The sequence below is a fragment of the Nestor notabilis genome, unplaced genomic scaffold (genome assembly GCF_000696875.1).
Source record: "Nestor notabilis isolate BGI_N333 unplaced genomic scaffold, ASM69687v1 scaffold28296, whole genome shotgun sequence".
Lineage (NCBI taxonomy): Eukaryota > Metazoa > Chordata > Aves > Psittaciformes > Psittacidae > Nestor > Nestor notabilis.
This window is the reverse complement of record NW_009934652.1, coordinates 1-22,440: the sequence shown is the minus strand read 5'-3', so window position 1 is coordinate 22,440 and position 22,440 is coordinate 1. Positions and strand designations below refer to the sequence as shown.

The 22,440-nt window shown below is 38.1% G+C and overlaps 1 protein-coding gene across 9 annotated transcripts; it reads left to right on the top strand.

Moving 5' to 3' along the window:
- Positions 1-2,259: 2,259 nt before the first annotated feature.
- MFF (mitochondrial fission factor) lies at positions 2,260-21,148 on the top strand. Of its 9 annotated transcripts, none has more exons than XM_010017457.1 (8): positions 2,260-2,476; positions 3,370-3,542; positions 4,387-4,475; positions 8,478-8,552; positions 11,615-11,773; positions 17,361-17,423; positions 19,885-19,969; positions 20,327-21,148. In XM_010017457.1, exons 1-8 carry the CDS (start codon positions 2,260-2,262, stop codon positions 20,456-20,458), a joined length of 993 nt encoding a protein of 330 aa, XP_010015759.1. In that variant the 3' UTR covers positions 20,459-21,148. The 9 variants fall into 9 exon arrangements, with proteins under 9 accessions (XP_010015759.1, XP_010015760.1, XP_010015768.1 ...); XM_010017460.1 differs by lacking the exon at positions 8,478-8,552 and adding an exon at positions 14,027-14,044 and having other exon boundaries at positions 2,264-2,476; XM_010017458.1 differs by lacking the exon at positions 8,478-8,552.
- Positions 21,149-22,440: the final 1,292 nt, after the last annotated feature.

The following is a 22,440-nucleotide window of genomic DNA, read 5'->3' as shown; positions in this document are numbered from 1 at the left end:
GCAATAACTATTCTTTAAACTGCTGCCAATAGACCTTCTGAGTACTCTAAGTTCTTAAAATTCATTCTCTTTATTGACATTATGGATTTTATTCCTGTGGATCTGGGAATGATTTACTGATCAGAGACTATATTTTGAAATGAAAAGCACCTTTTGGAATGTGGAAATGTCAGAAGACTGTGTACTTTCTTCATGTCCCTGGCTGATGTAGCCAGTGTCTTGCAAGAGTTTGCAATACTAAAGGGCAAAACCAGAAAGCTCCCAAAGTAAAATATTAAGAATTTTGAAGTGACAGAGCTGCTTAAGCACCTCTTAAACTCCTGTAAATTGTTTAATTAAATGGATTTTTCCAGTTTCTTTCACTAGATATGTACAAATGGTAAAAGTTAATACAGATGGATTGAATCTGCATCACTTCAGGTATTTCCTTTCTAACTATTTTATTTATTTATTTATTTATAAGTTTACATAGAACAGTGACCTTCTTGCCTTCTGCCTGATCCCTAGTTCTCCTACTGTATTACAGTGAGACTTTGAGATGAATGAGATTCTTTCATTTCATCTCTGGTGGTAGGAAGTCCTGAAAATAACACCGAGGATCCCAGGATGGGTTGGCAAGTGGATCACATCTTGAATATACTAAATGCGTGCATTTAATATAGTGTTTCACAATTCAGATCCTTCTGTGTGCTAGTTTCTGTTGTCTGAAGGTTGCTATTAGTTTGAGGTTTTACTGATAAACGTGGAAAGTATTGCTTCTGTGTGATGGTGGGAGGAACAGCTTGTGGTCTGTCTCACCTGCCAGATAATGGTCTGCACCGAGGCATTTTGTCAAGTTCTGCATGTTCAGCATATAAAAACACACACGCATCAGCAGACGTGGCCTTGCTGCCAAAACCAGTAAAAGAATGTAGCTACAATTATCATGGCAAAACCTGCCTTTTTGCCAGGATAGATTACTTCATTTTAGGGAACTACTTCAAGCACTAGAAGATTTCTTGCTAGAGTAAACTATATTTACATATTATGTGTGTACCTATGTATGTATGTATAGAAATACATATTTTTCTCAATCCTAACCCTAAAAATAACCATTATCTCAGTCTAAGCTGTTGACAAGGCCCCTCAGCCATTGCCTGGATGAAAAGTTTCTCACAACCATGTATTCCTTGCAGCTCACAGTTTCTGCTGGGAGCCCCTTTCTAGCCCTGCTCCATCTGCAGCTCCAGGATGTCCCTCTCTGAACTGAGCTCATAACCATAATCTCAGTCTGAGCCATCAGGTAGGCCCTCTAGCCACTGCCCAGGTGAACAACTCCCAGCTACCCAAGTTCCCTTTCCAGCCCACAGTTTCCATCAGCAGCTTCTTTCCAGCCCTCTTCCAAGTGTAGCTCTAGGATTTCTCTCAACCTTAAACCTGACCTTAAAAAACCCAGTTATCTTGGTCTTGCCTTGTTAGGGTTTCTCACAGCCCAGTTCCTAGGAAATTCCCCTGCTGCTTCATATGAAATGCCCTTATTTTTCTAGGAAAATGTATATATAAAGTATTGACAAACCCTTCTAAATTTAAATAAAGTCTTGTTCTTTCTCTGAACATCTTGTATCTGTTCTGCAAAAGTAAGATACTAAATTACAGAAAAATTCAGAATTGAGAAGTTTACAAAGTTGCTTGTGATTGGGAACGGGTTTCGAATATGCTAGGTTTTCAGCTGATGTGACAGGCTGTTGATAAGGAACGTTGTCCATGTTAAGATAGAGTGAGATCTGGGTGACTGGCATTGAGCAGGAGGCTGCTGCCCAAGCCAAGTGTTTTATTTTCTTCCCCTATTTCAACACGTAGTTTTGCAAGACTTCATCCATTTTCTCAATTCCTAGTACGCTGGATCTGTGTAAATACCAATCCTACCAATTCTTTTGGTTTGTTGGTTTGTGTTTCTTTTTTTGCCAGCCAGTGCAGGCGTAGTACATTCCATGCAGAATTTCTATGGGTTGTTTTGTCACAGCTCGGTATGAGGACCCTCAGTGCAGCTTTAAGCATTGCCTACAGCATCGCTTTGTTCTTCTGTCATTGCCCTCACTTCTCAACTCCTTCTGACTGCACTTCCTATAAAATTTACCATATAACTTGTTTCTCAAAATAAGCCTGTTTATTTATGATCATCTACCACTTGCACAGTAATTGGAACAAAGAGTTTCCTTTGCATACTTTCTGCTGGTTTCCTGTATTGCTATTACAGCTTTTGGTTTTCTTTTTGCCAGAATGAGTGGGGCTGCATTCCCATCTCCAGCTGCCGAGATGGCAGAAATTAATCGCCTTCAGTATGAAATGGAATACACCGAAGGAATCAGTCAGCGCATGAGGGTCCCAGAAAAACTCAAAGTAGCTCCTCAAAATGCTGACCTTGAAAAGGGCGCCCAGGAAGGATTTCCAAATGCCAGTGTAACTATGCAGGTTCCAGAGCGGATTGTAGTGGCAGGTATGTCTGCATCTCAAGAGAAGAACAATAGGTGAAAATTTAAATTAGTTTCCCAAATTTCTAATGGACAAAAATATTTATAGATACATTTTTAAAATAAAAACCTGTAAACTGCTTTGTGGTTTTCGAACATTTATTGCTCATCAACTTTGACTTAGGAAGTTTCTTAAACCCTGAAAATGTTTCATGAATAGGTTTGGTATAGCTTGAAGTGGAGGCAGTTAACAAAATATGAACAGGAAGTTTAATTGCTGACGTTTTATCTAACTGCAGGAAAAAAAAGTTTATTGGTTTACAGCTGATGTTCCTTAATTTACTATAAGCTAAAGTAACTATGAGAAGTTCTGGGGTGTACATATTAACTGTAAAAAATGTGTTTGATTATAATGAGATCGCTAATTATGTTAAGGATCTGTTTCTTACTTGGGGGACTATTAATATTTCTTTAGGATTTATGGTCATGGGATTTAAAGTGACAGATCTGGAACTACTGAAGGCCTTATAATTTGTGAAATGTGTGAAATGTATATATTTTATGCTTTGAAAGGGTGACATCTTCACATCCCCAGTCACCACGTTTCTAACCAAATACGCTATTAATAGTAGTAGTATGTCTTGAGATCAAAAGTGCCCTCACTTGTGATAACAACTGATGTTGCTCAGAATTATTCAGAATCACTGTTCTTGGAGAAACTGCTCAAATAAGTGCCAGTTAATATGGTCTTTGAGACCTTAACCATAGTTTTTAACATACAAGCCCTGTTAAAGAAAGGTATGCTTAATTATTTAGCATAATCAAGGGAAGTAACTGTTGTGATACCTTTTTGAACTGTAGCATTAGCCCTCATGCCTCAGAACAGCTTGCTATATGCTGATGACTAATGTTCTTGCAGGTAATAGTGAAGACATTCCATTTTCCAGACCACCAGACCTTGACCTTCTTCAGTCTACTCCATTCAAACCCCTGGCATTGAAAACTCCTCCCCGTGTTATTTCCCTTAGTGATCGACCGCTAGATTTTTTGGACCTAGAGAAACCTCTACAGCAGACACCTCAAAATGAAGAGGCTAGTACTTATTTTGCCTTTTTTGTTTACTTGAGAAGGATTCTACTAAAGGAAGTGAAATGACCAATGATTTCTTTACTGTGTTGCAGATGTCCTTTCTGCTAACATAAGTTAGGAAAATATAAAAAATATTTTTATTAGCACTGTAGTAGTTCTGATTGTGATTCTGAAGTTCCATATTTAACTGGCAGATGGCTAGGGGTTGCCATGCTCAGTAAGCTTACAGAGGACTTAGAAGTTCATAATTAGAACTACTTAAAATACTTCTACAAAAAGAAAAAATCTTTTTGATTGAAGAGAAAGCTGCAGATTTCTCTTTATTTGCAGGTTATCAGAAAACAAGATGCTTTTAACATGTATAATTAACCTTTGGATTCATGACCAGATGACACCATAGAGTTAGTGAGTTTTAACAAAACTCTGAAAAATTACTTCAAAGAATGGTATAACACTAGCATCTAGGTGGATGATGGTAACTGACATCTTAAGAACTGAAAAATATTTAGGAAGCTACATATTCTATAGACTCATACAGTAGAGATAGATTTCTCTCTGGTGATAGGAAGTAATATTAACCATAATAATAAAAATTTTGTTTGTTCGTACTTTTGTCACCAGATCACATGGATAGATAACAACAGGATTGCAACAAGTTTGGATGTTGGCTTTATGTGTTAACAGCATCAGATCCTGTCACCATTGTTTTCCTCCTAATCAGTGTGAAACATGAAAACATGCCTTTGTATCTGCGGGCAGATCTAACTTACAAATCTTCAGTGCAAATTATTAGGTGCCTTCTGGAATTCCCTGTCTTTTATCTTCTCCTTTCTCCCCTTTTACGCAGATCCGCGCAGTGGGAAGACTGAAGAGAGAACGTTCCATGAGCGAAAACGCCACTCGACAGAATGGCCAGCTGGCCCGAAATGATTCCATGTAAGTAGAGCAACAGGGTGCAGGGGCACAGCTGCAGGTTTATTGCATATTATCATTGCTCCTTATCTCCTTGTTATTTGGGGTTTTTTTCCAACTAATATTTTGTATGTTGTGGCAAGTGCATAATTTTAAAAATCAGAAGGCCAGCATTTTTCATAATTTTTCTTAATTTTTATGCTTTTTGTTTAGTGAGGTGACTCATATGTGAAATATTTTCTTGCAGTGGATGGCTGGGAGTGTTTGTGGGCTCACAGCTGGTTTTACCAGTTATTGTGAATTGTTACTTCAAGAGATTTTTCAGTTTCTGAGCTAGTATATTTCCCTGTCCATTCCCCCAAATACTCAGGAATTTGAGTTCTTTGTGCATCAAAATGTTCCTGGTTCTCCCATTGTTCATATTGTAAGATTTCCTTCATAGAAGAAGGAATATGTGTATTTCTTCATAAATATTTGACACCAAATAAAAATTACTTATTCTGTGTACTTAATGTATTAGAATCTGTGAGTATATATATTTTTGAGACCGAAATGTCAAGTAGAATTTAGAATTGGAAACTTCATCTAATGTTACTGTCTGAGGTAGCAATTCTTATGATGCTTTCTGCAGTCAGGAAGATCTATACAGTTTTTTTGTTAGATTTTTATTATGATAATCCTGGATTATTCACAGTTTATTCTGAGTGACAGCATCTTTCCATCTGGCAATAACTGTTTTTGCAATGCAACACTTAGAAATCTTTTATCTATGAATTTTAATACATCTACTATAAAGAATACTTTCCCTTGTTGAAAGTATCTTAAATTTAAAATCTAAAAGGTGGGATTCATCTGTCCCAATGTAGACTGTATAGACTGTATAACACTACCGTTAAGTCACTATAAACTTCATTTTCAGTAACTAGAGGATAATAAGTGCCTGGCCTACTTAGGGTCTACCTATTTTTAGTTTAAAATAGAATTATGCCCCAGAAATGTGTTTTCTATTTACAGCAGGAGCACCAGGAGGTACTATATGTACTTCATATTCGTCTACTTGTTAGTCTAAAACTGATAGATATACTCCGATCTCTGTACATGAACTCTGTACATGTTCCAGACATGTTATAATTCTCCTTCTTATCCTCCAGTTCTTCATGGAAATATTGTTGCATATCTTCCTTTTCTTACTTAATCAGACACTTGTATTTCATAAAAGCTTACAGATTACACTTGTCTAAGTACTCTAGTCTGCTGACTCATATCTATTTGCTGACCTGGCAAAACTAGATTCCTATCTTTAGGCTCCTGATCAACTCTGTCTTCAGATGTTTTATCAGCTTACTAAGTGCCCAAGTTCCCTGTGTTATCCTGTGGTCATCCAGTCATGTCCTGTTAGACTGGACAAACTAGAATTTCACTGTAGGAATGGCCGTAACTTGCCTGTCTGGTAGTTTGCACATGGTGTGTACTGAAATAGATGGTCTTCACATGATGGAAGCTGCTTGTGAAAAAGGTTACCCCTTCCATATTACCAGCTCTGCTTTGCCACTCTTTCATGTATTGCATTTGAAGGAAAAACAGATGGTATATGAATTGTTTTTTTTGGAATTCCATTATCCTTGCTTCCCAGGTTAGTTTAGTATTGTGAAAGTCATGGGCTGTGTCTGCCTAGTCAGACATCTGAGAAACTGTCAAGATCAGCTCTGATTGGATGTATCCAGTTGCTGTCAGATTTCTCACATATGTTTGGACCTCTTGAATCTCAAAATCCTAAATCTATTAAACTCACCTGTGTGCTTTCCTGTTGCTCAGTAGCTATATATAGAGTTACTGTTTTTAAATGGTCTGAATATTATTTGCTGTCCCAGTTTATGAACCTACTAGCAGTCTTTCAGAGGCTTAGCAATACAATGCACACCCAGAATCCTTTGAAAAGGGTGTGATCTGTGACTCAGTTTATCATGTACAAAAGCCAGGGAATTATGACAGATCTGGAGATTAGTTTTCTTCTCTTGACATCCATACTAGTGCCTGCATGGTCTGTCAAATAAAAATCGAACTTCTGATGCCAAGCAGTTTCCATTATCAGTGTCTTTTAAGAAAATTATATAAGCTTTAGATTGATCCAGGTTCTTTTCTCTTTTGTTTGTATGAAAAATAACAACTAGTTAGTACTGAGACTGTTGTATCTGCACTCTCTACTGCCCATGTGGAAGAAGCTAACAATCTTCAATGCAGCATTCACTTGCTGACCTGCAGATAATGTATTTTAGCAGAACTTCATTTATCTCTTGGCCTCCCAAGTGCTTTTCTTACGACAGAAGATGTGCTGTGCCTAATGTGTAGACCATCTGCTTCAAAATCATTGAGGTTCATAGAAATTGCTTCTTCTTCTTCTGTCGTCATGGCTGCTTCTGACCTTCTGAACCAGTATGATCCAAAAAAAGAAATCACTTTGAACATGCTGTGGCACTGTCAGTGATGCCAAGTCTGGCATTTCTCCCTCACTCAGGTTTTGTTAGTCTCCAAGTGAAGAATGTGACTATGTACCTGGCTGACTCTCACGAGAACATTCTGTGAATTCAGATTACAAAAAGCACAGAGTTCACAGTGGAACTTATATGGCTCACACAAATGCAGCCTTTTGTACTTGATGGAAAAGATACCTCTTGGCTCTTGTTTCCTCACAATTTGGGCCACAGGACATACGCTGTAAACTGCAAAAAAAACCCCAAACCACCAAACCTGCAAGTTTCAAGTAACTAAGACCAGTAGTGATTCTACAAACAACATTGGTAAGGAGGCATTCTCCCTTCACTGTGGTAGCTACTTAGAGAAGCTACCTATGCAGAAATGTTACTGTATGGCTCAAAATAGGCAAAAAAGAAAACCAACCTGCTTAATGAAAATTATGTTGCTGATGGTACCAGGTATCACCTAGTTCATAGACTACTACCTCTGTTAGAGATTCATAGTAAATGTGGTGCATGTCTTCTAAGTTTAGCTTTCGTGTTGACAAATTAGACCATTTAAGTAGCTCAGTCCTACTACGGATGTATTCTTTACACCACAGGAAGTGTAATTCTACACTTGTTACCTTACTTAGATCACACTGAAATTTCTTTGTCATCTAGAAGCACTGTTTTTTTCCAGTGGTAGAAAACCACAAGAAACCATCTGCTTGTAAAGTTTTTACTTCCAATGTTGTTGGCTGAAAGAAATAATCTTTGCTCTAATTACTGTCATGATACATTGCTGCTTCGTCAAAACTGGCTTGACTTAAAAGTTCATATCATGTCTTTGACAAAGATCAGCTTCTTATTCCTCTGCTTGTTGGTGTCTGGTTCACATCTTCAAATAGGAGAGTCCGCATTTTACTTGAAATATTTAATTCCTATGAAAGAAAACACCTTTTGGTTTATTGGGCTGGTTTTCTTTTTTTTTCAATGCTTGTATCTCTCATACCTCCTTGATTCAATTTCCTGATAGACATGACAGTCTACTTGGATGCCATGATGAGGACTCCATTGAAAAGGTACATGGAGGCACTGGCTTTTAAAAACTTTTTTTTTTCTAAATATGAGTTTTTTTCTAAACTGAAGTTTTAATCAAGGACACTGTTGTCCTCCTTGGTCAGAATGTTCAGATACACTGTGCACATTCCAGTGCGTGACCTACAAAGTGACAATAAAATGTTCTGGAATTAATTTGTCAGATTGAAGCAAAAAAGTTTGCTGCTAGGCTCCCTATCACAGTGTTCCTTACATGGTACAGTTGTTTCTTTTCTGATTTCTTTCTCTCCTTGTCATCCAATTGCATGCAGAGACAGATCTGGGAATTTTTTGGAAGTTGAGTTTCACCAAAGATGGTAATTCTCAAATGCTTGTAAAAAACTTGAGACTAACAAGTAGGCACCTGCTTTACCATAACTATGTAGCTGTGTAGCAGTAATGACAGCTCTCTAAATAACAATCCCTCTACTTATAAGTATACTTACTTAAGAGATTACAATTATTATTCAAGGTGGCACAGATCAGATACTGTCTCAAGAAATAAAATGCCACAGTTCCAGTCACTTCTTTCAACTAAGGAGTGCAGGTAAACCTAAATGTTACTTAGTATATGAAAATCAAGAATGTGTTTAATTATGTTGCTCTGTGCAATACTAATCTTCTGACTAAGTATCTAGTTTAGAATATAACATTTGAAACAGCCTTTGCTACACTGAATGTGTGGTTTCTAATTTTGCTTCAGGGTTTCTCAAACTTGGCCAAATAGTTGTCCTGTGTAAAGAACATAGGGAAAAATGCCTGACAGCAAGTGAAAGGGGTAACTTTAACTAAGAACTGGATTTCAAGCTATTTTGAAATTTCATTTTTCTTTGAGTTTGTTTGATTCTTTGGGTGTTTTTGAATAGCTGGAGAAACAAAGTTTTTTGGTGGCCATTGCCAGCCAATGGTGAATGCAAGGATTCCACTTGTGCATTGGAAGTCAACAAACCACTAAGAGTGCATGGAAAAGAAGATGGCATTGAATTTTTTTCTGCTCCAGCCTTTCCCTCAGGAAAACACATCTCTCTCTAGAGTGTTTAATTTCACAGTTTGAGAAATTCTGTTCTTCATGCAAGCTGTGGGGGAAAAGGTGATGGTGTGCCCCTCTAACAAGAATACAGTCTGTGTGGTTGAATTTGAAGTAACCTTAATCAGTTAAATCTGTTTACCCTCTCATTTAATACTTCCAGAACTGTAAGTCAGAGAAATATCTAAAATAAACCCTGTTTACATTACACATGCTTTGAGAAGGTTTAGGGGAGATTACTGCTAGGCTAAAAATATTTAGTAGAATGTTACTGTGCTCTTCCTTACTAATTTCTGTAATTCCATGTTTGGGTTCTAAACTCTGGAGTTGACTGGTGTTTGTAACCAGGGAGTGTTAAAATAAGTGTCTGGACCTGTATATAAGAACAACTTTTTCAGAAGTTTGAAACAAAAATATACCTAGGAGTAAGACCAGAACTAACTAGAAACAGAAGAGAGAAGGGGGATAGCCACAAGGTCTAATGATAAGCAGTCATACTAAATGTTAGAGGATTTTCCTTGTAGTTGATTTTTTTTTCACCCCCTATATTCCTTAATTGTGACATTTGAGACCTTCATAGAATTATTCTTACTTTCGAACAGAAAAGAAGAGAGAGGCCTCTCTCAAACTATGCATGTTTGGAAGGATGTAAAAATTAGCAATTATGGAGAAGATGAAAGTAATTTCATGTAGCTGTACAGTTTAGCTCATATTCAGGAGCAAATAGCTTTTAATCTTTTAAATAATTAAATCATTTAACAAACTAAATATTCTCTTAAGTAAGAATAAAATAATATCTTAAAATTAAGTAAACTCTTGAAACTGCCTTTTCTTACAAGCCACCTGTAAACAATAGCATAAACTAGTCCACGGACTAGACCACGGTGTTAGGAATTATACAGTTCTGAAGTCTGCCTTGAATTTTCCCTATAATCCAGTTTCCATTTAATCAGCACATAGAATCATTTACATTGGAAAGGACCTTTGAGATCATTGAATTCAACATGTAACTCTACCTTTCTTCTAGACAATTTTGTGCAGTTTTAGTTAAATAGTTGTGGGGGATTTTTTTCAGTACCTAGAGAAAACTTGGTATGCAAACAACATTACTGTGGGATTTACAGTGATGCCATTCTGGACAACAGGAATTCCACAATGTCTTCTAATTTGCAGTATGTCTAAATACTGTTTGTTAAGCTTTTTTCAGCTGTCGTTCAGCCTATTCTGTAGATCTCTGGAGTGATGAATAGGAAAAATTACTTTTAATGTAAAACGTACTGTGAGTTCAAGCCTTCAACTCTACCCTCATTTGCCTCAAGCCAGAAAATCCACAAAGGAGTACAAATTCTCAACTTTCTGTTGTCCAAGTGTATTCTACAGCAGCGTGAAAAGATATTTGCAGTTTAGGTAATAAATAATCACTAGTATCAGTCAAGCACCAGCCACTGCTGTCTTTGGATGTCTCCTGAAGCATGGGATGGCTGAACTCTGGTGTGGGTGACATAACATGCTTTGAATTTGCCTTTTTCAATTGAATTTTCTTTCTTACTCTATTTTATATCTTGGTGCCAGCCAGTTGCAGAGCAACTCTCTTCAAAATAAAGAGTATCCATAGAATCATGACCTATCCAGAGATTATCCAGATATCAAACCACCTTTCAAGCACGTGGCCACTAATGCTTTGCTTAATTTCTTTAATATGCCAAAAGTGGAAAGATTGGCATTCTAAATCAAAAAACTGCTGGGGCAAACCACAAGTGGCAAGGAAATGTGTTGAATTATGAATGTTATTCTTGGAATAAAATATATTAGAAATTTTGATGTGTGAAGGAAAATGTGGATAAAGTCAGGTTGAATGTGAAGAAACCGAAGCAAATCAAAAGCAGTTTATCAAAACTAATTTATGTCTGACAGAGATGAGGTTTGTGTAATCCAAGTGGTCATGTTTGAATTTCAATCCTGTGTATTTTAACTATTACTTTTGCATCATAGTCAAAAAGCCACATCATGTAACTTGTTGTCACAGGGATATGAATTCTGTGCTTGCTTTGGAATTTCTTGCAATTGCCTTTAAACTTTGTTCACATGCAAATCAGAGGGCAAAACAAAATACTACCTTGACCTGTAGTCGCCTCTTGACTCAAAATTTTTATTGAAGAGGCTGTGTGAGATACTCCTTATTGGAAAAGGCTTGTGTTTTGAAAAGAGATGATGTGTAAGATTTATTTTCAAATGCCACTGCTTGTAAAACACTTTTCTCTCCGATATCAGTGAGGACTTGAATACTGACTTCAACAGGTACAGATTTAGTTGAACAAGGAGTTTCTAAAACTAACTTCTATATCAAATAAAAACTGTGTCCTTGGAATATTACTTGTGTTTGTTTCTGAAGAATATATATGAATGTAGCTCATGATCCCAACGCTACTAGTATTTGGGAGTGTTGCCTTATTGTGGTGGGAGAAGGGTAAACCAAAAGCAAGCAATAAGCATTTTGGAATGGGGTCTATCTGAAAAGCTTTTTTTAATTTAAAATCTGACTATAGTGTTTCTCTCTTCATTTACTATGCTTGTATGAACAGTGTGACACCATCACTGCAACAGGCTCGTATCTGTCCTCCCAATATGTTACCTGAAGATGGAACTAATCTTTACTCTGCTCGTGGCATTTTGTCGTTTATCCAGTCTTCCACTCGTAGGGCTTACCAGCAGGTCTTGGATGTGCTGGATGAAAACCGCAGGTGATTGGCTGTCACTGGTTCTGCCAGCTTTTGCTGCTTTTTTTTTTTTTTCTTTTCTCCTTTTTAGTGGAGTTTGGTTTCTGTTTACAAAATAATGGGATGAAATTATTTGGTTTTGTTTTCCTTTGCTTCCACTATTCATAAGCAATTTAATTGTCCAAAATTCACATTTCAAAATGCTTCTGTTTCAGTCAAATATAGCATTGTTTTGGTTTTCTTCCAAATCAAAATCAAAATAGGAAGTGTTAGTCTGTGACTGCAAGCAATTTTGCTGTTCCCAGATTGTCACTATTTTCTGCAATTAATATTTGAGCCTAACCCTGCAAATTAGTTAGCCTGCTTTTCTGTTGGTGAGCAATGGTGCAAATCAGTAAGATTGGGTTGATGTTGTCATAAAGCATTAAAACTAATGTGCAGAAACAGGGTAGAATATTATGCAAGGCATTGTAGACTCTGCCCTTGATAATGTGTCAAGACTTTAGGCTGTTTCAGTTTATACCGGGAATAGTTATATCTGGTTGATGTACAACTGATGGTGACCGCTTTGCTGGATGCTGAGAGCAAGAAAGGCAATGTATACTGAGAAGCTGTTTGCTCCTCTAATGCTGCCTCTGGTTTTATGGGTAAGCTAATGTGAGGTAATGAGCCAAAACAAGACTCATGGCAGTCACTGTGTAATATTTCTGTTCTCTTCAGTGGAGTTTTGCCCACTTGGACTGTTTAGCCACTTGGAAATATTACAAGAATGGTACATTTAACAACATAGAAACATCTATAAAGACTAACAGTGGCAAGATTAATTTACCAAAAGCAATTTTCATTTCAATACTATGCTAGCACAGAGGGTCAGGTAAAAATGGCACACAGCCTCTAGCATAGGGCTAGCTGAGACCTCTGCAGCTTGCCAAGACATTGAATTAGAGGAGATAATTGGCAAGAACACTGTGAGGAACAGTGCATTCCTCATGCAGTCCATCAGAGTGGCCTGTGCTAGGAAGTTCTTTTGAAATGTGCCATCTGCCTCTGGTTGCTAATATCCCAGTAGCACTCCTCATAGCTAGTAGTGTGAAGTTAAGTGATTTGCTTTCTAGTTGTTTCGTAATAAAACGTGACTATCAAGCCAATCTTATTGTGAATGTCTGTATGTTTGCAGTTACTTTCCAAACTAGCACCTCCTGTAGCTCACCATGTTTGCTGACCTGACAGTATATAAATGCCTGCATTAACATTTTGTATAGAACTCCAGTGTTACTGGCCTTTATGTTCTTAAACTGGGACTTAAAAAAACTTTTGGTGCTTGTCAGCAGTTGAACAGTAATACCTTTTTTCTTTGTCAGTATTAAAAATTAGATAGAATTACAAGTTTGCTTTGCTTTACAAAATTAAAGGTCCCAGATAAGGAGGAATTCTACTGTGTGTGAATAATAGCACTTATGAATACTGTGCCAAGAGTCCTTGTTAACATAGAGACTGAAATTCTAACCCTTCCCCCAGTCTGCAGCTGAAGCTAACAGGTTTTATTCCTGGCTTCCATTAGGCATGATCTTCCCCATGTTTTCTTGGATTTTGGAAAACATACACATATGCATGCATACACTTTCAACTTACTTCAATTATCAGAAAATTTCTAGGGTTCTGAATCATTCAAAACGAGCATTACTTTTCCTGGTTTGGGTTAATTCTTGGAATGTTCTTGCTGACCTTCTTGGAAGAACCAGGAAACCTATTCCAAGTCACCTGTGAACAAATAGATGCCAAAATAATAAAGTTTTCAATAAGGTGAAAGTGTATTCTTTGTGGTTGGGTGTTTGGATACCCGCCACTTTTCTACAGCTGGCTTAGGAATGTGAAATTTGGATGATCCACTTGCATGGTTGCAAAATAGTGTTCATTTTAAATTGCTCCAAACCTGCACTCTGTTCTTTTGCTCTGTGTAATGTGCTTTCTATCTCAAAACCTTATTTAAACATTTTATGCTTAATACTAGAAGAGCTCTTTTGAAATGAACAAGATCTGACTGTGTTACTCACTGGAAATGTTTTTAACTTGTTTCATGGCTTGCTTTTTTGTTCTGTTTTTTACAAAATATTTTCCAATCTACTAAACCTGCTAATGGAAGGTGCTGATTGTACTGCTGCAGATAATGAATTATGCCTAGCTTAGCTGGCACTGCTTGTATAGTAGGCTATTTAAATGGGCAACAATTTAATGATCACTATTTATACTGTCTGTTTACTCTTGCATTTCCTTCAGCTTGGACAAGGGCAATAGGTCAGTTTTGTTTTCCAGTTCTAACCATTTTTCTCTTTCAGTTTCTGTCAAATGACTGGAGGGCCAGTACCTAGTGTCAGTCTTTTAAAGACTGATCTTTCATGCTCCAAGCAACAAAACCAAAACAAAGAAAAAAAAATCCCAAACAACAAAACTACAAATAAAACCTAAACCAAGCAAACACCCAAACCAAACACACACCCACCAAAAAATGCAGTTAAGGGGATTTTAGTGATGTCTTAAATACAGGAGGAAAGGTAGTTTCATATCTGCATAGGGTTGTGTTGAAATCTGTACTTTATCCGAACTATTCTTCATCTTTTGGATCAATACCTTTTTATTTAGGAGAAAAAAGTACAGGTATTTATTTCTATTGCCTTTCTTTGGGATAGTCCTTTCTAAAAAGCCACTGTCCTTCTTAAGTGTCAAACCACCCACATAATCATATCCTGAGCTGTTATGGTATCACTTTTTATCCTGAGCAAGTTAATGATATTTTTTATGGTAGAAATAAAATAGGATGTCAGTTAAGACCATCGAAGAGGGCTACACATGACTTGGGAATGGGTGTAATATAGTTCAAAACTAAAATGAAATGGTCTGCGAATGTGTAGGAGCCTGGGAAAAACAGTAGCCCATTGCTGTTTTGAAGTAAAGGCATAAAGCGCTAAGAGAAGCAAGAAAAGCAGTTTCATCCAGTCTCTGATTCTTCAATGTACCAATCTTTTCTGTACTTCAGAACCTGAGCTTCTTACCCAGTTCATGTCCAGAACATGTCTGTAAAGCCCTAGTGCTCATTCTTACAGCCTCTGAGATTTCCAGAGGGGTTTTAAAGTACAGTGATAGGTGAACATAGCTGCTACCTCCACTGAACAAAGAGAATACGTTGGTCTAACTCCTCTGTTATGCACAGAACTGATGGAAGTTGGATGCAGATACTTAGATTGTCCATCCCTTGTTGTTTTCCTCCCAGACCATGTGTTCATGATTGCATCATTACTGTGGTATTTCCACTGCATGCTCCACTCTAAGCAGTGGAAGACATACAATATTTATTTGGTTATTGCCTCATTGCCTGTTTTCCCACCATTATTAAGTTGTATTACTGTGCATTCCCCTCATGTTACAGGCTGCTGCTGTATTTGCAGTGAAATAGTTATGTGTTGAGTATACATGGCTCTGGAGTTATGGCTTCTTCTGATCACGCCTTAATGTTTAGAATGAAATTTGAAAGAAGTAGCCAAAAATTCGAAGTTTTAATATACTCTTACTCCCTATTAAAAAAGAAGGCCATGTATTTAGTATCTTGACTATATTATACTTATGCATTCTGTATATCTGCTGATCTCAGTTATGAGGCCACTGTGATCTACAGAATGATTTTTGTTGTTGTTGATATATAAAACCAAGGAAGTAAAAAATGTGGGAGACGCAGGAGAATATTCTGGTGATCCTTTTGGGTCTAATTGTAAAGAAATAAAATGTTAACTGCAAAGAAAAGCAAGAAATCAGGTGCAGCTTCTTAACAGCCTGGCTGTGTTGGGAAGTGGGATTACAGACTTGTCTTTAATTATAAAGTCTTTAATTTAAAGACTTTAAAGTTCCTGATTTGCACAGATCCAGAGTGCTCTAGTTTTGTTCCTTGTTGTAGCCTTCGGCTACCTTCAAACCTGTGGCTTTCCTTGGGAAGGGTAGTGTGAATAAGTATTGATTAGTTCTACAAGTGCTGTGAAACTTTGCCACAAAATACCACAGAGGCCAAGAGTTTAAAGAGCATTTGAGGCTTATTGTTCCAATTACACAAATATTGTCCTATGTCAGTGGTGTGGGAGGTACCTGGTGGATACTGACAAGCTGGCATTAACATATCCACCAATTACAGGTGACTTCTGTTTGCAGAGAAATTCTGTGACCTTTTCCATAGCTGCTGTTTGCTGAATTTCTCACTCTTTTCTCGAAGTATTTAGTTTTAGCACCTGTCAGACATGACTTGAGGCTAGCTGAATTATTTCTCTGATTAAAGAATAGGAATACTTTTTTGATAACTTTCTACAAGACCTCATGCATTTAGGTAAAGATTCTTTTTATTGTACATATTGGGAACGGGTGTTTCTGTTCAGTAAAACACATAATACTGGTTTATCTTATGTACAAGATGGAGAAAACATTGTGGCATGCATTTTTGGTGCTGATTAGGGTAGGTCCCAGTCCCAGTAAGTATTGTATCAGATAGCAGAGTTTACTAAGGCTCCTAGATTCCAGTCCTTGTAAATGAAACTAGGGGTTGTGATATTTTTGTATGGTTCTTTGCTCGTTTTCAGGCCAGGCTACAGCATTCTCCCAGTCACCTCAGCACCAAGCCTCTTCCTCCTACACGTACCTGCTGTAAAGATCTTTACCTACCTTGATTCATTTTGTCTTTTATTTCATAGCCTGGAATATACATGGGTTAAATGCATGGTACAAGTACCGCTTATTGGCTTTGGGAAAAAGAAAGAAACTGAAAAAAGAAAAGATTTCAGTCTATCGAACAGTTTGTTACACAGCATTGATGTGGCACACTAAGGCCTCGTTACCAGAGGTACTGAAAACAAATAGTACCAGCTTCGTCCAGTACCTTTGTCCATAGAAGGTACTGCTGGTAAACACAGTAACTCCTTGCTGCAGAGTTAATGTATATTGTATAGTTTCAGCCACATAAAAAGCTCTACCCTGTCTTCCTCTCTGCCTAGAAAGAAAAGGAAAATAAATTGAAAGAGCAACACTTACAAGGATATTCATACAGTCTACTTGAAGCTTTTAATCACCTCTTCGTGGACACTAGCCCAGGTTTTCTGAGTTACACCTAGCATGGGTGAATAAAGAAAAGACGAATCTCCCATTTCCCTAGAGGGAGGAGAGGATGATTAAAAAGACTTTTATAAGTATGTGTAGACACAGGGTTATTTTTCATTGTTGTTGCATGGAGTTTTGATTTGGGGGTGAGGTTTAACCTGAAGTTTCCCAGGGTTATTTTATAAAGTTGATAACCTCCACCCAAACCTCTATTCCAACAGTTTGTCTTCCATGAATGAAGTGGTGTCATCAAAAACTTGCCTGCATGTCTTAGCTGCATAAACCTTCAGTGTTGATTAAATTTCAGAGAAAAAAGAAAGTGCAATTTACAACAAAATAAATAGATATATTGTATTTAAACTTCATAGAATCTAAGTGGAAGAATTTTGATGTTCCTTTGTTCTGTGTGGTTTACCTCTTATCTCTGTTTGTCATTTCCTGTTTCTGTCTTGTGCTTTCTATCTACAAAAACCTGTCGTAGGCCAGTGTTACGTGGTGGGTCAGCTGCTACCACTTCCTCTAATCCTCATCATGACAACACCAGGTAAAGAGTATTTTTTGTTAGTCATGATCCACTAATTTAGATTCAGACTTCTGCTTCCCTGTTTCTAGTGTCCTTATTTTAAAACAATGCTTATTTCTGTCTGCCCTCTTAACTTCACGTTCTTCAGGCCTTTATTCCTTACTCATGCAAGTCACCTGCAAAAACCTCATTTGTCTATTAGATACAATGTGGGGCAGAATTCTGATTCAAAGTAATGTGTCATGGGAGGCTCTTAAATTACATCAGTAGTATACACTACTTCTGTGTCTCCATTGAAATGGAGATTACTTTTGTGCTTAAATAGACACTAGATTCAAGAAGGCAATTCTCTAACTCAGAAACTCAGGTTTTCTAACAGTCCAAGAGATTATCTCAAGGGATTTCTTGCTGACAACCCTCTCAATGTAATACCTGGAATAGTTTGGAATTTGCTAGAGCAGCAGTGACACATAGTGACTTTATATTAAATTTATATGACCTGGGAGGGAGGTGTGCTCATCTCACTGGAATGATAAGCCTCTCTGCTTTTCCCAAGAGATGGAGAGGGACAACTACACCCTGGATCTGGTGGAGTTTTCCAATTTTTTTACCATCTGCTGCAAATTAAAAAATGGCTACAGAAAGACCCTCCTCAGAAATATCTTTGGCTTTTGGAGGAGCTGTGGTAGTAAGGAAAACTTGCTTTATTTGTGTCTGTTTGCAAAGCTGCAGACTTTCTTTACCAGTAAAAATGTTCATTATAATTAACTTTGGTTTATTTTAAAATAACTTTGCTCAGTTAGCAGTGTGAGCTTCACAACACTGAGGAAATAACCAAACCCCAGCAGTTTTGCTCTTTTTAATATTGCCCAAACTGAAAGAACTACAAGTAGTATAAATAGCATAAATTATAATTAAGTGTATTTGAGGTCTCCTTAGAATAAGAAATTAACAAGTGTCTTACTAAGGAAATATTTCTCTAACAAAAGGAGTTGCTAAAACTTTTTTTTTTCTTTTTCTCCTATACTGTGTTTTTAAAACAGCTACAACTCTGTTGACAGACAATTAGTTATTTGACTCATCCTTTACTAAAAGCTGTTTCTATCCTGATCCCACCTGGAGAAGTTTCCCCTCTCCCTGTATACCCTTCAGCCCAAAAAAACACAGATCAAATCTCTTCACAGAGAGGGTAATCAGGCACTGGAACAGGCTGCCCAGGGCATTGGTGGAATCCCCATCCCTGGAAGCATTCAAAAACTGAGTAGATGAGGCCCTCAGTGACATGGTTTAGAGGTGGTCTTGGCAGTCCTGGGGTAATGGTTGGACTTCATGATCCTAAAGGTCTTTTCCAACCTAGCTGATTCTATGATTCTATAATTAACTTCCTGTCTTTTATACAGTGTTGCTCAAGGTTCTCGTTGTCTAAGTCCAGACTAATGCAGCTCTCATCTAGAAGCAGCAATTGTTATTTAGAAACTATATTAACGAACAACGATACAGGGAAACTTTTGACAATTTGTCTGTTGCGGGGGGGGAAATCTTGCCTGAGCTGAGGGTGTTCCGTAGAAGTTTGCTGAAAGCGATGAAAGAACACGCAGTGTAACAGTAGTATCTGCCCTTAAGTGCATTCTGCAAGCTTCAGGAATTCTACTTGTATTCACATTAGTTGAAGTTGACCAATAACTGTCACTAAATGCTAAACATTCTTTTAGGTGAATTTTGTTGTGAATTTGGTAGCTGTGACATTATTTTGTTCAGTTTAGGTGATTGAACACATACTTTACGTAGACTTTCTGCCACTTCCCAACCAATAATAAATGTGCTGAATTTAATTAATTTGCCCTAGGGGTTAGAATAATGCTTTCTCTGAATCTCTACATTAAGAAAACTGAGAGGTGCTCTAGGAACAAACTATGCAAAGTTCAGCAAGCAGTGGCTTGGCACTAGACTCCTTATTTGCAAGGTTCTCTGCCTAAAACACCAAGATTAATGTGACTGAGATCATTAATCTCAGTAGGTGTCCACCTGGGATATTTAAGTAGGTACAGAGCATAAGACACCCAATTCTCTCCAAGTCTTCATTTGATTATTTCTAATCTGTTGCCAGGTTTCTTGCAACAGTGGCATTTTAGCTCAGACAAAACCACGACATCAGGTTTCGTTAGTCAGTTAAATGACTAGAAAAAGTCTTTTGAGAGACCAAGTGACAGCAAGAAGTCTGTCTGCATGGAGAACCTTCAAAATTATTTAAATGAGGGGGGCAGTATACCTAGATTCAGTCAAGAACCTGATTCATGTGTGTTTGTGCTTTATTTGATTAGGATCCTATTGAAATAGATGATTCTGTAAAAGCTGGGAAAAAAGTTTCATCATTTTCTCTCTGTCATCACCAAAAAATACACCTACTAGAATGTTGATAAAATCTGGTACTTTCTAATCTTTGCATGTATGAGATGGCTAAACTGTCTCCCTTATTTGATAGATATGGTCTTTCCAACTTTGATACTACGTTTGAGGGAACACCAGATGACATGACAGTTGTAGATGCTGCTTCCTTAAGACGACAGGTATGTAAAGCACTAGTTGATAATACTAAGAAAAAGCTGTAGAGGTAAAACAGAGGAACATGTTTTCTGTGTGGCTGCAAAGGTATCCATAATGGATACAATGAGGAATCCTCTCTGTATCCCTCTGGACTGCCCTTGCATATCCTGTGTTGTTCTGGGAATCTGGAGAGTCCAACTCTGTTTCTGTTCCTACGTATTGGGGACAGCAAGATCTGATCACTAGTGATTGAAAACAGAAAGTCAAATTATCAAGTGTTTAAAAATCCATTTGTCTGAGATACTAATTTTACATGACTATTCAGAAGCTTCTAGAAAGTCTGGCAACTTTTAATGAACTATTAAAAACCTTATTTTTAGATAATCAAACTTAATCGCCGCCTGCAACTTCTGGAAGAAGAAAACAAAGAGCGTGCAAAGAGGGAAATGATCATGTATTCAATAACTGTAGCTTTCTGGCTACTCAATAGCTGGCTTTGGTTCCGGCGCTAGACACAGCTCAGAAGGATTTGTTGAAAATACAAACAATTCACAAAATTCTTTGTTTCTGTTTCTGAATTGTATGCTGTTTTATAATTCATACACTGGAAACTTCCACCACAGATAAAGGCTATAGAATTGCAGTGTTAAAGGGACACGTTGTTGTTCAGTTATAATGTATTTAACAGATTTGCATTGCAAATACTTGCAGTATCCCCCTTTGCATGCTTCAGTGTAAATACAGATCAGCTGATATGAAGTTTGCTTCATGCAATGTAAGGACAGTGATCTTCAGGAATAATCACTGGATGTTTTTGTTGCGGTGGAAACAGAACAAATGGAATGAGTTTGGAGAAAATATAAAAACAAAGGAGTAAAAAGTAGGCTTTATTGTTCTGTTGTTAGATGCAATTAAACATGATTGCACTGGTTTTCCTTTAGTCTGAGTAGTTTGAGGTGTGCCATATTCAAGGAGTTTGTCCTGTTTCATGAGTATGTTACTTGTTTAAGCACATGTTCAGGTCAGGTAATAAAAGGAATCTTTTGCTAACATGCAGATTGTCCAGAGGTGTGTAATATGTATTTTTTTTAGTGTTAACTTTGCAGATGTTTTTCTATAAAATACGTTTTTAAGCAAGTCGGTGTATGAGTGATCAAAAGATTATGGAGTACAAGATACTGATGTAGTATATTTAATAAAACTATCAAACCCGATCAAAACCATTTTTTGATATCATTTTAAGAAAACTTGAGGGTTCATATAAACTATCAGTCTTTGAAGTAAGTAGTAGTGATGGTCTGAACAACTCAAAAGCAGCAGGTGGGCATCCAGTAGCCTGCTGCAGGCTACCATCCCCTGTGTGTTGTGGCACTGTTCCTGGTGCGTCTGGTGGGGACACAGGTAGGGGAAGCTATCCTGGTGTCCCCAAGTACTGTGCTCTGTTTAAACATCCCCTGTTCAGACCCATGATCCGCCACCTTTGTTGGTAGCTACCTGCCCAAGTGCGTGCCGAGCTGTGTGCGGTGCTGTGCTGCTGGGAGACCTCAGCGTCCCAGCGCATTAGTGGCGTCCTGCCCGTGCATGGCTGCAGCTGCCTCTTCTACGCCATGCAATGCTGCAGCATTGCAATGCCCCAGCATGTGGGATAAAGTGCAGTGATACCCAAATAACACTGGAAAGGGGACCCATCCTAGAACAGCTAGACCCCTGTGCAGGACTGCTGCTGGGCTTCAGCAGCACACAGACCTCTGAAGAGATGATGACACTCAGTGGCTGCAAAAGAGGATGTGGGGCTTCTTCCAGTGCTGTCCTTGGCTCACCCTGCAGCAGGGGAAGCTGCAGGACAGCAGCACGGCTGCCTTTGTGCAGAGCCCCCCACCAGCTGGACGGCTGCTGGTGCTCCGGTGGGTGCAGGCTCTGGGATGGCAGCGGTGTTGCAGCACCATGGTGAGGGCACTGCTCCTGAAGCCCAGCATGAGAACCCCTGCGATCTACAGGTATGCTCTGCGGAATGCTGCTCTTACATACTGCTACCCCCGGCATTGTACCTGCTGCGAGCTGGCTGTTGCACCATTGCACAGGCTGCTGTGCCTGCTTCCTTGTGCCTTTCTGCATTTGGCTGTGGTGTGTATTAAGCTTCGTTCACCGTGTGTTATGTGACTCCATCGGCTATTCAGGGTATTTTCTGTGCATGTTTTCTTACCATGGATGTTCAGCGTGTGCCTTTGAAGGCAATGTGAAGGGAAGGGCCTGCTGTGCACATGTTCTGTATTATTTTTTTAATTCTATACCACAGCCTTTAAGCTTAAGGTGTACTGTAAGAACTCCGATGATGCAAACAAGGACTTGAGCAACCAGGGATTCTACAAAGAGCTGTTGTATCGGTAACAAGAAAAAATAAAGCTTCTTTTAACAGAACAAAACCAGCCTTTGTCTTGCAACTGGAAGTAAATCCACAGGGCAGGTTATATGAACATCTTAGTCTGTGCGTTGC

Bases quoted from the DNA above. Each gene is read 5' to 3' on its own strand.
- MFF (XM_010017457.1), top strand. From the start codon at position 2,260: ATGAGTGGGGCTGCATTCCCATCTCCAGCTGCCGAGATGGCAGAAATT. The intron at 2,477-3,369 runs GTATGTCTGCAT...ATGTTCTTGCAG, and splicing joins AGAGCGGATTGTAGTGGCAG to GTAATAGTGAAGACATTCCA. The intron at 11,774-17,360 runs GTGATTGGCTGT...AACCTGTCGTAG, and splicing joins GTGCTGGATGAAAACCGCAG to GCCAGTGTTACGTGGTGGGT.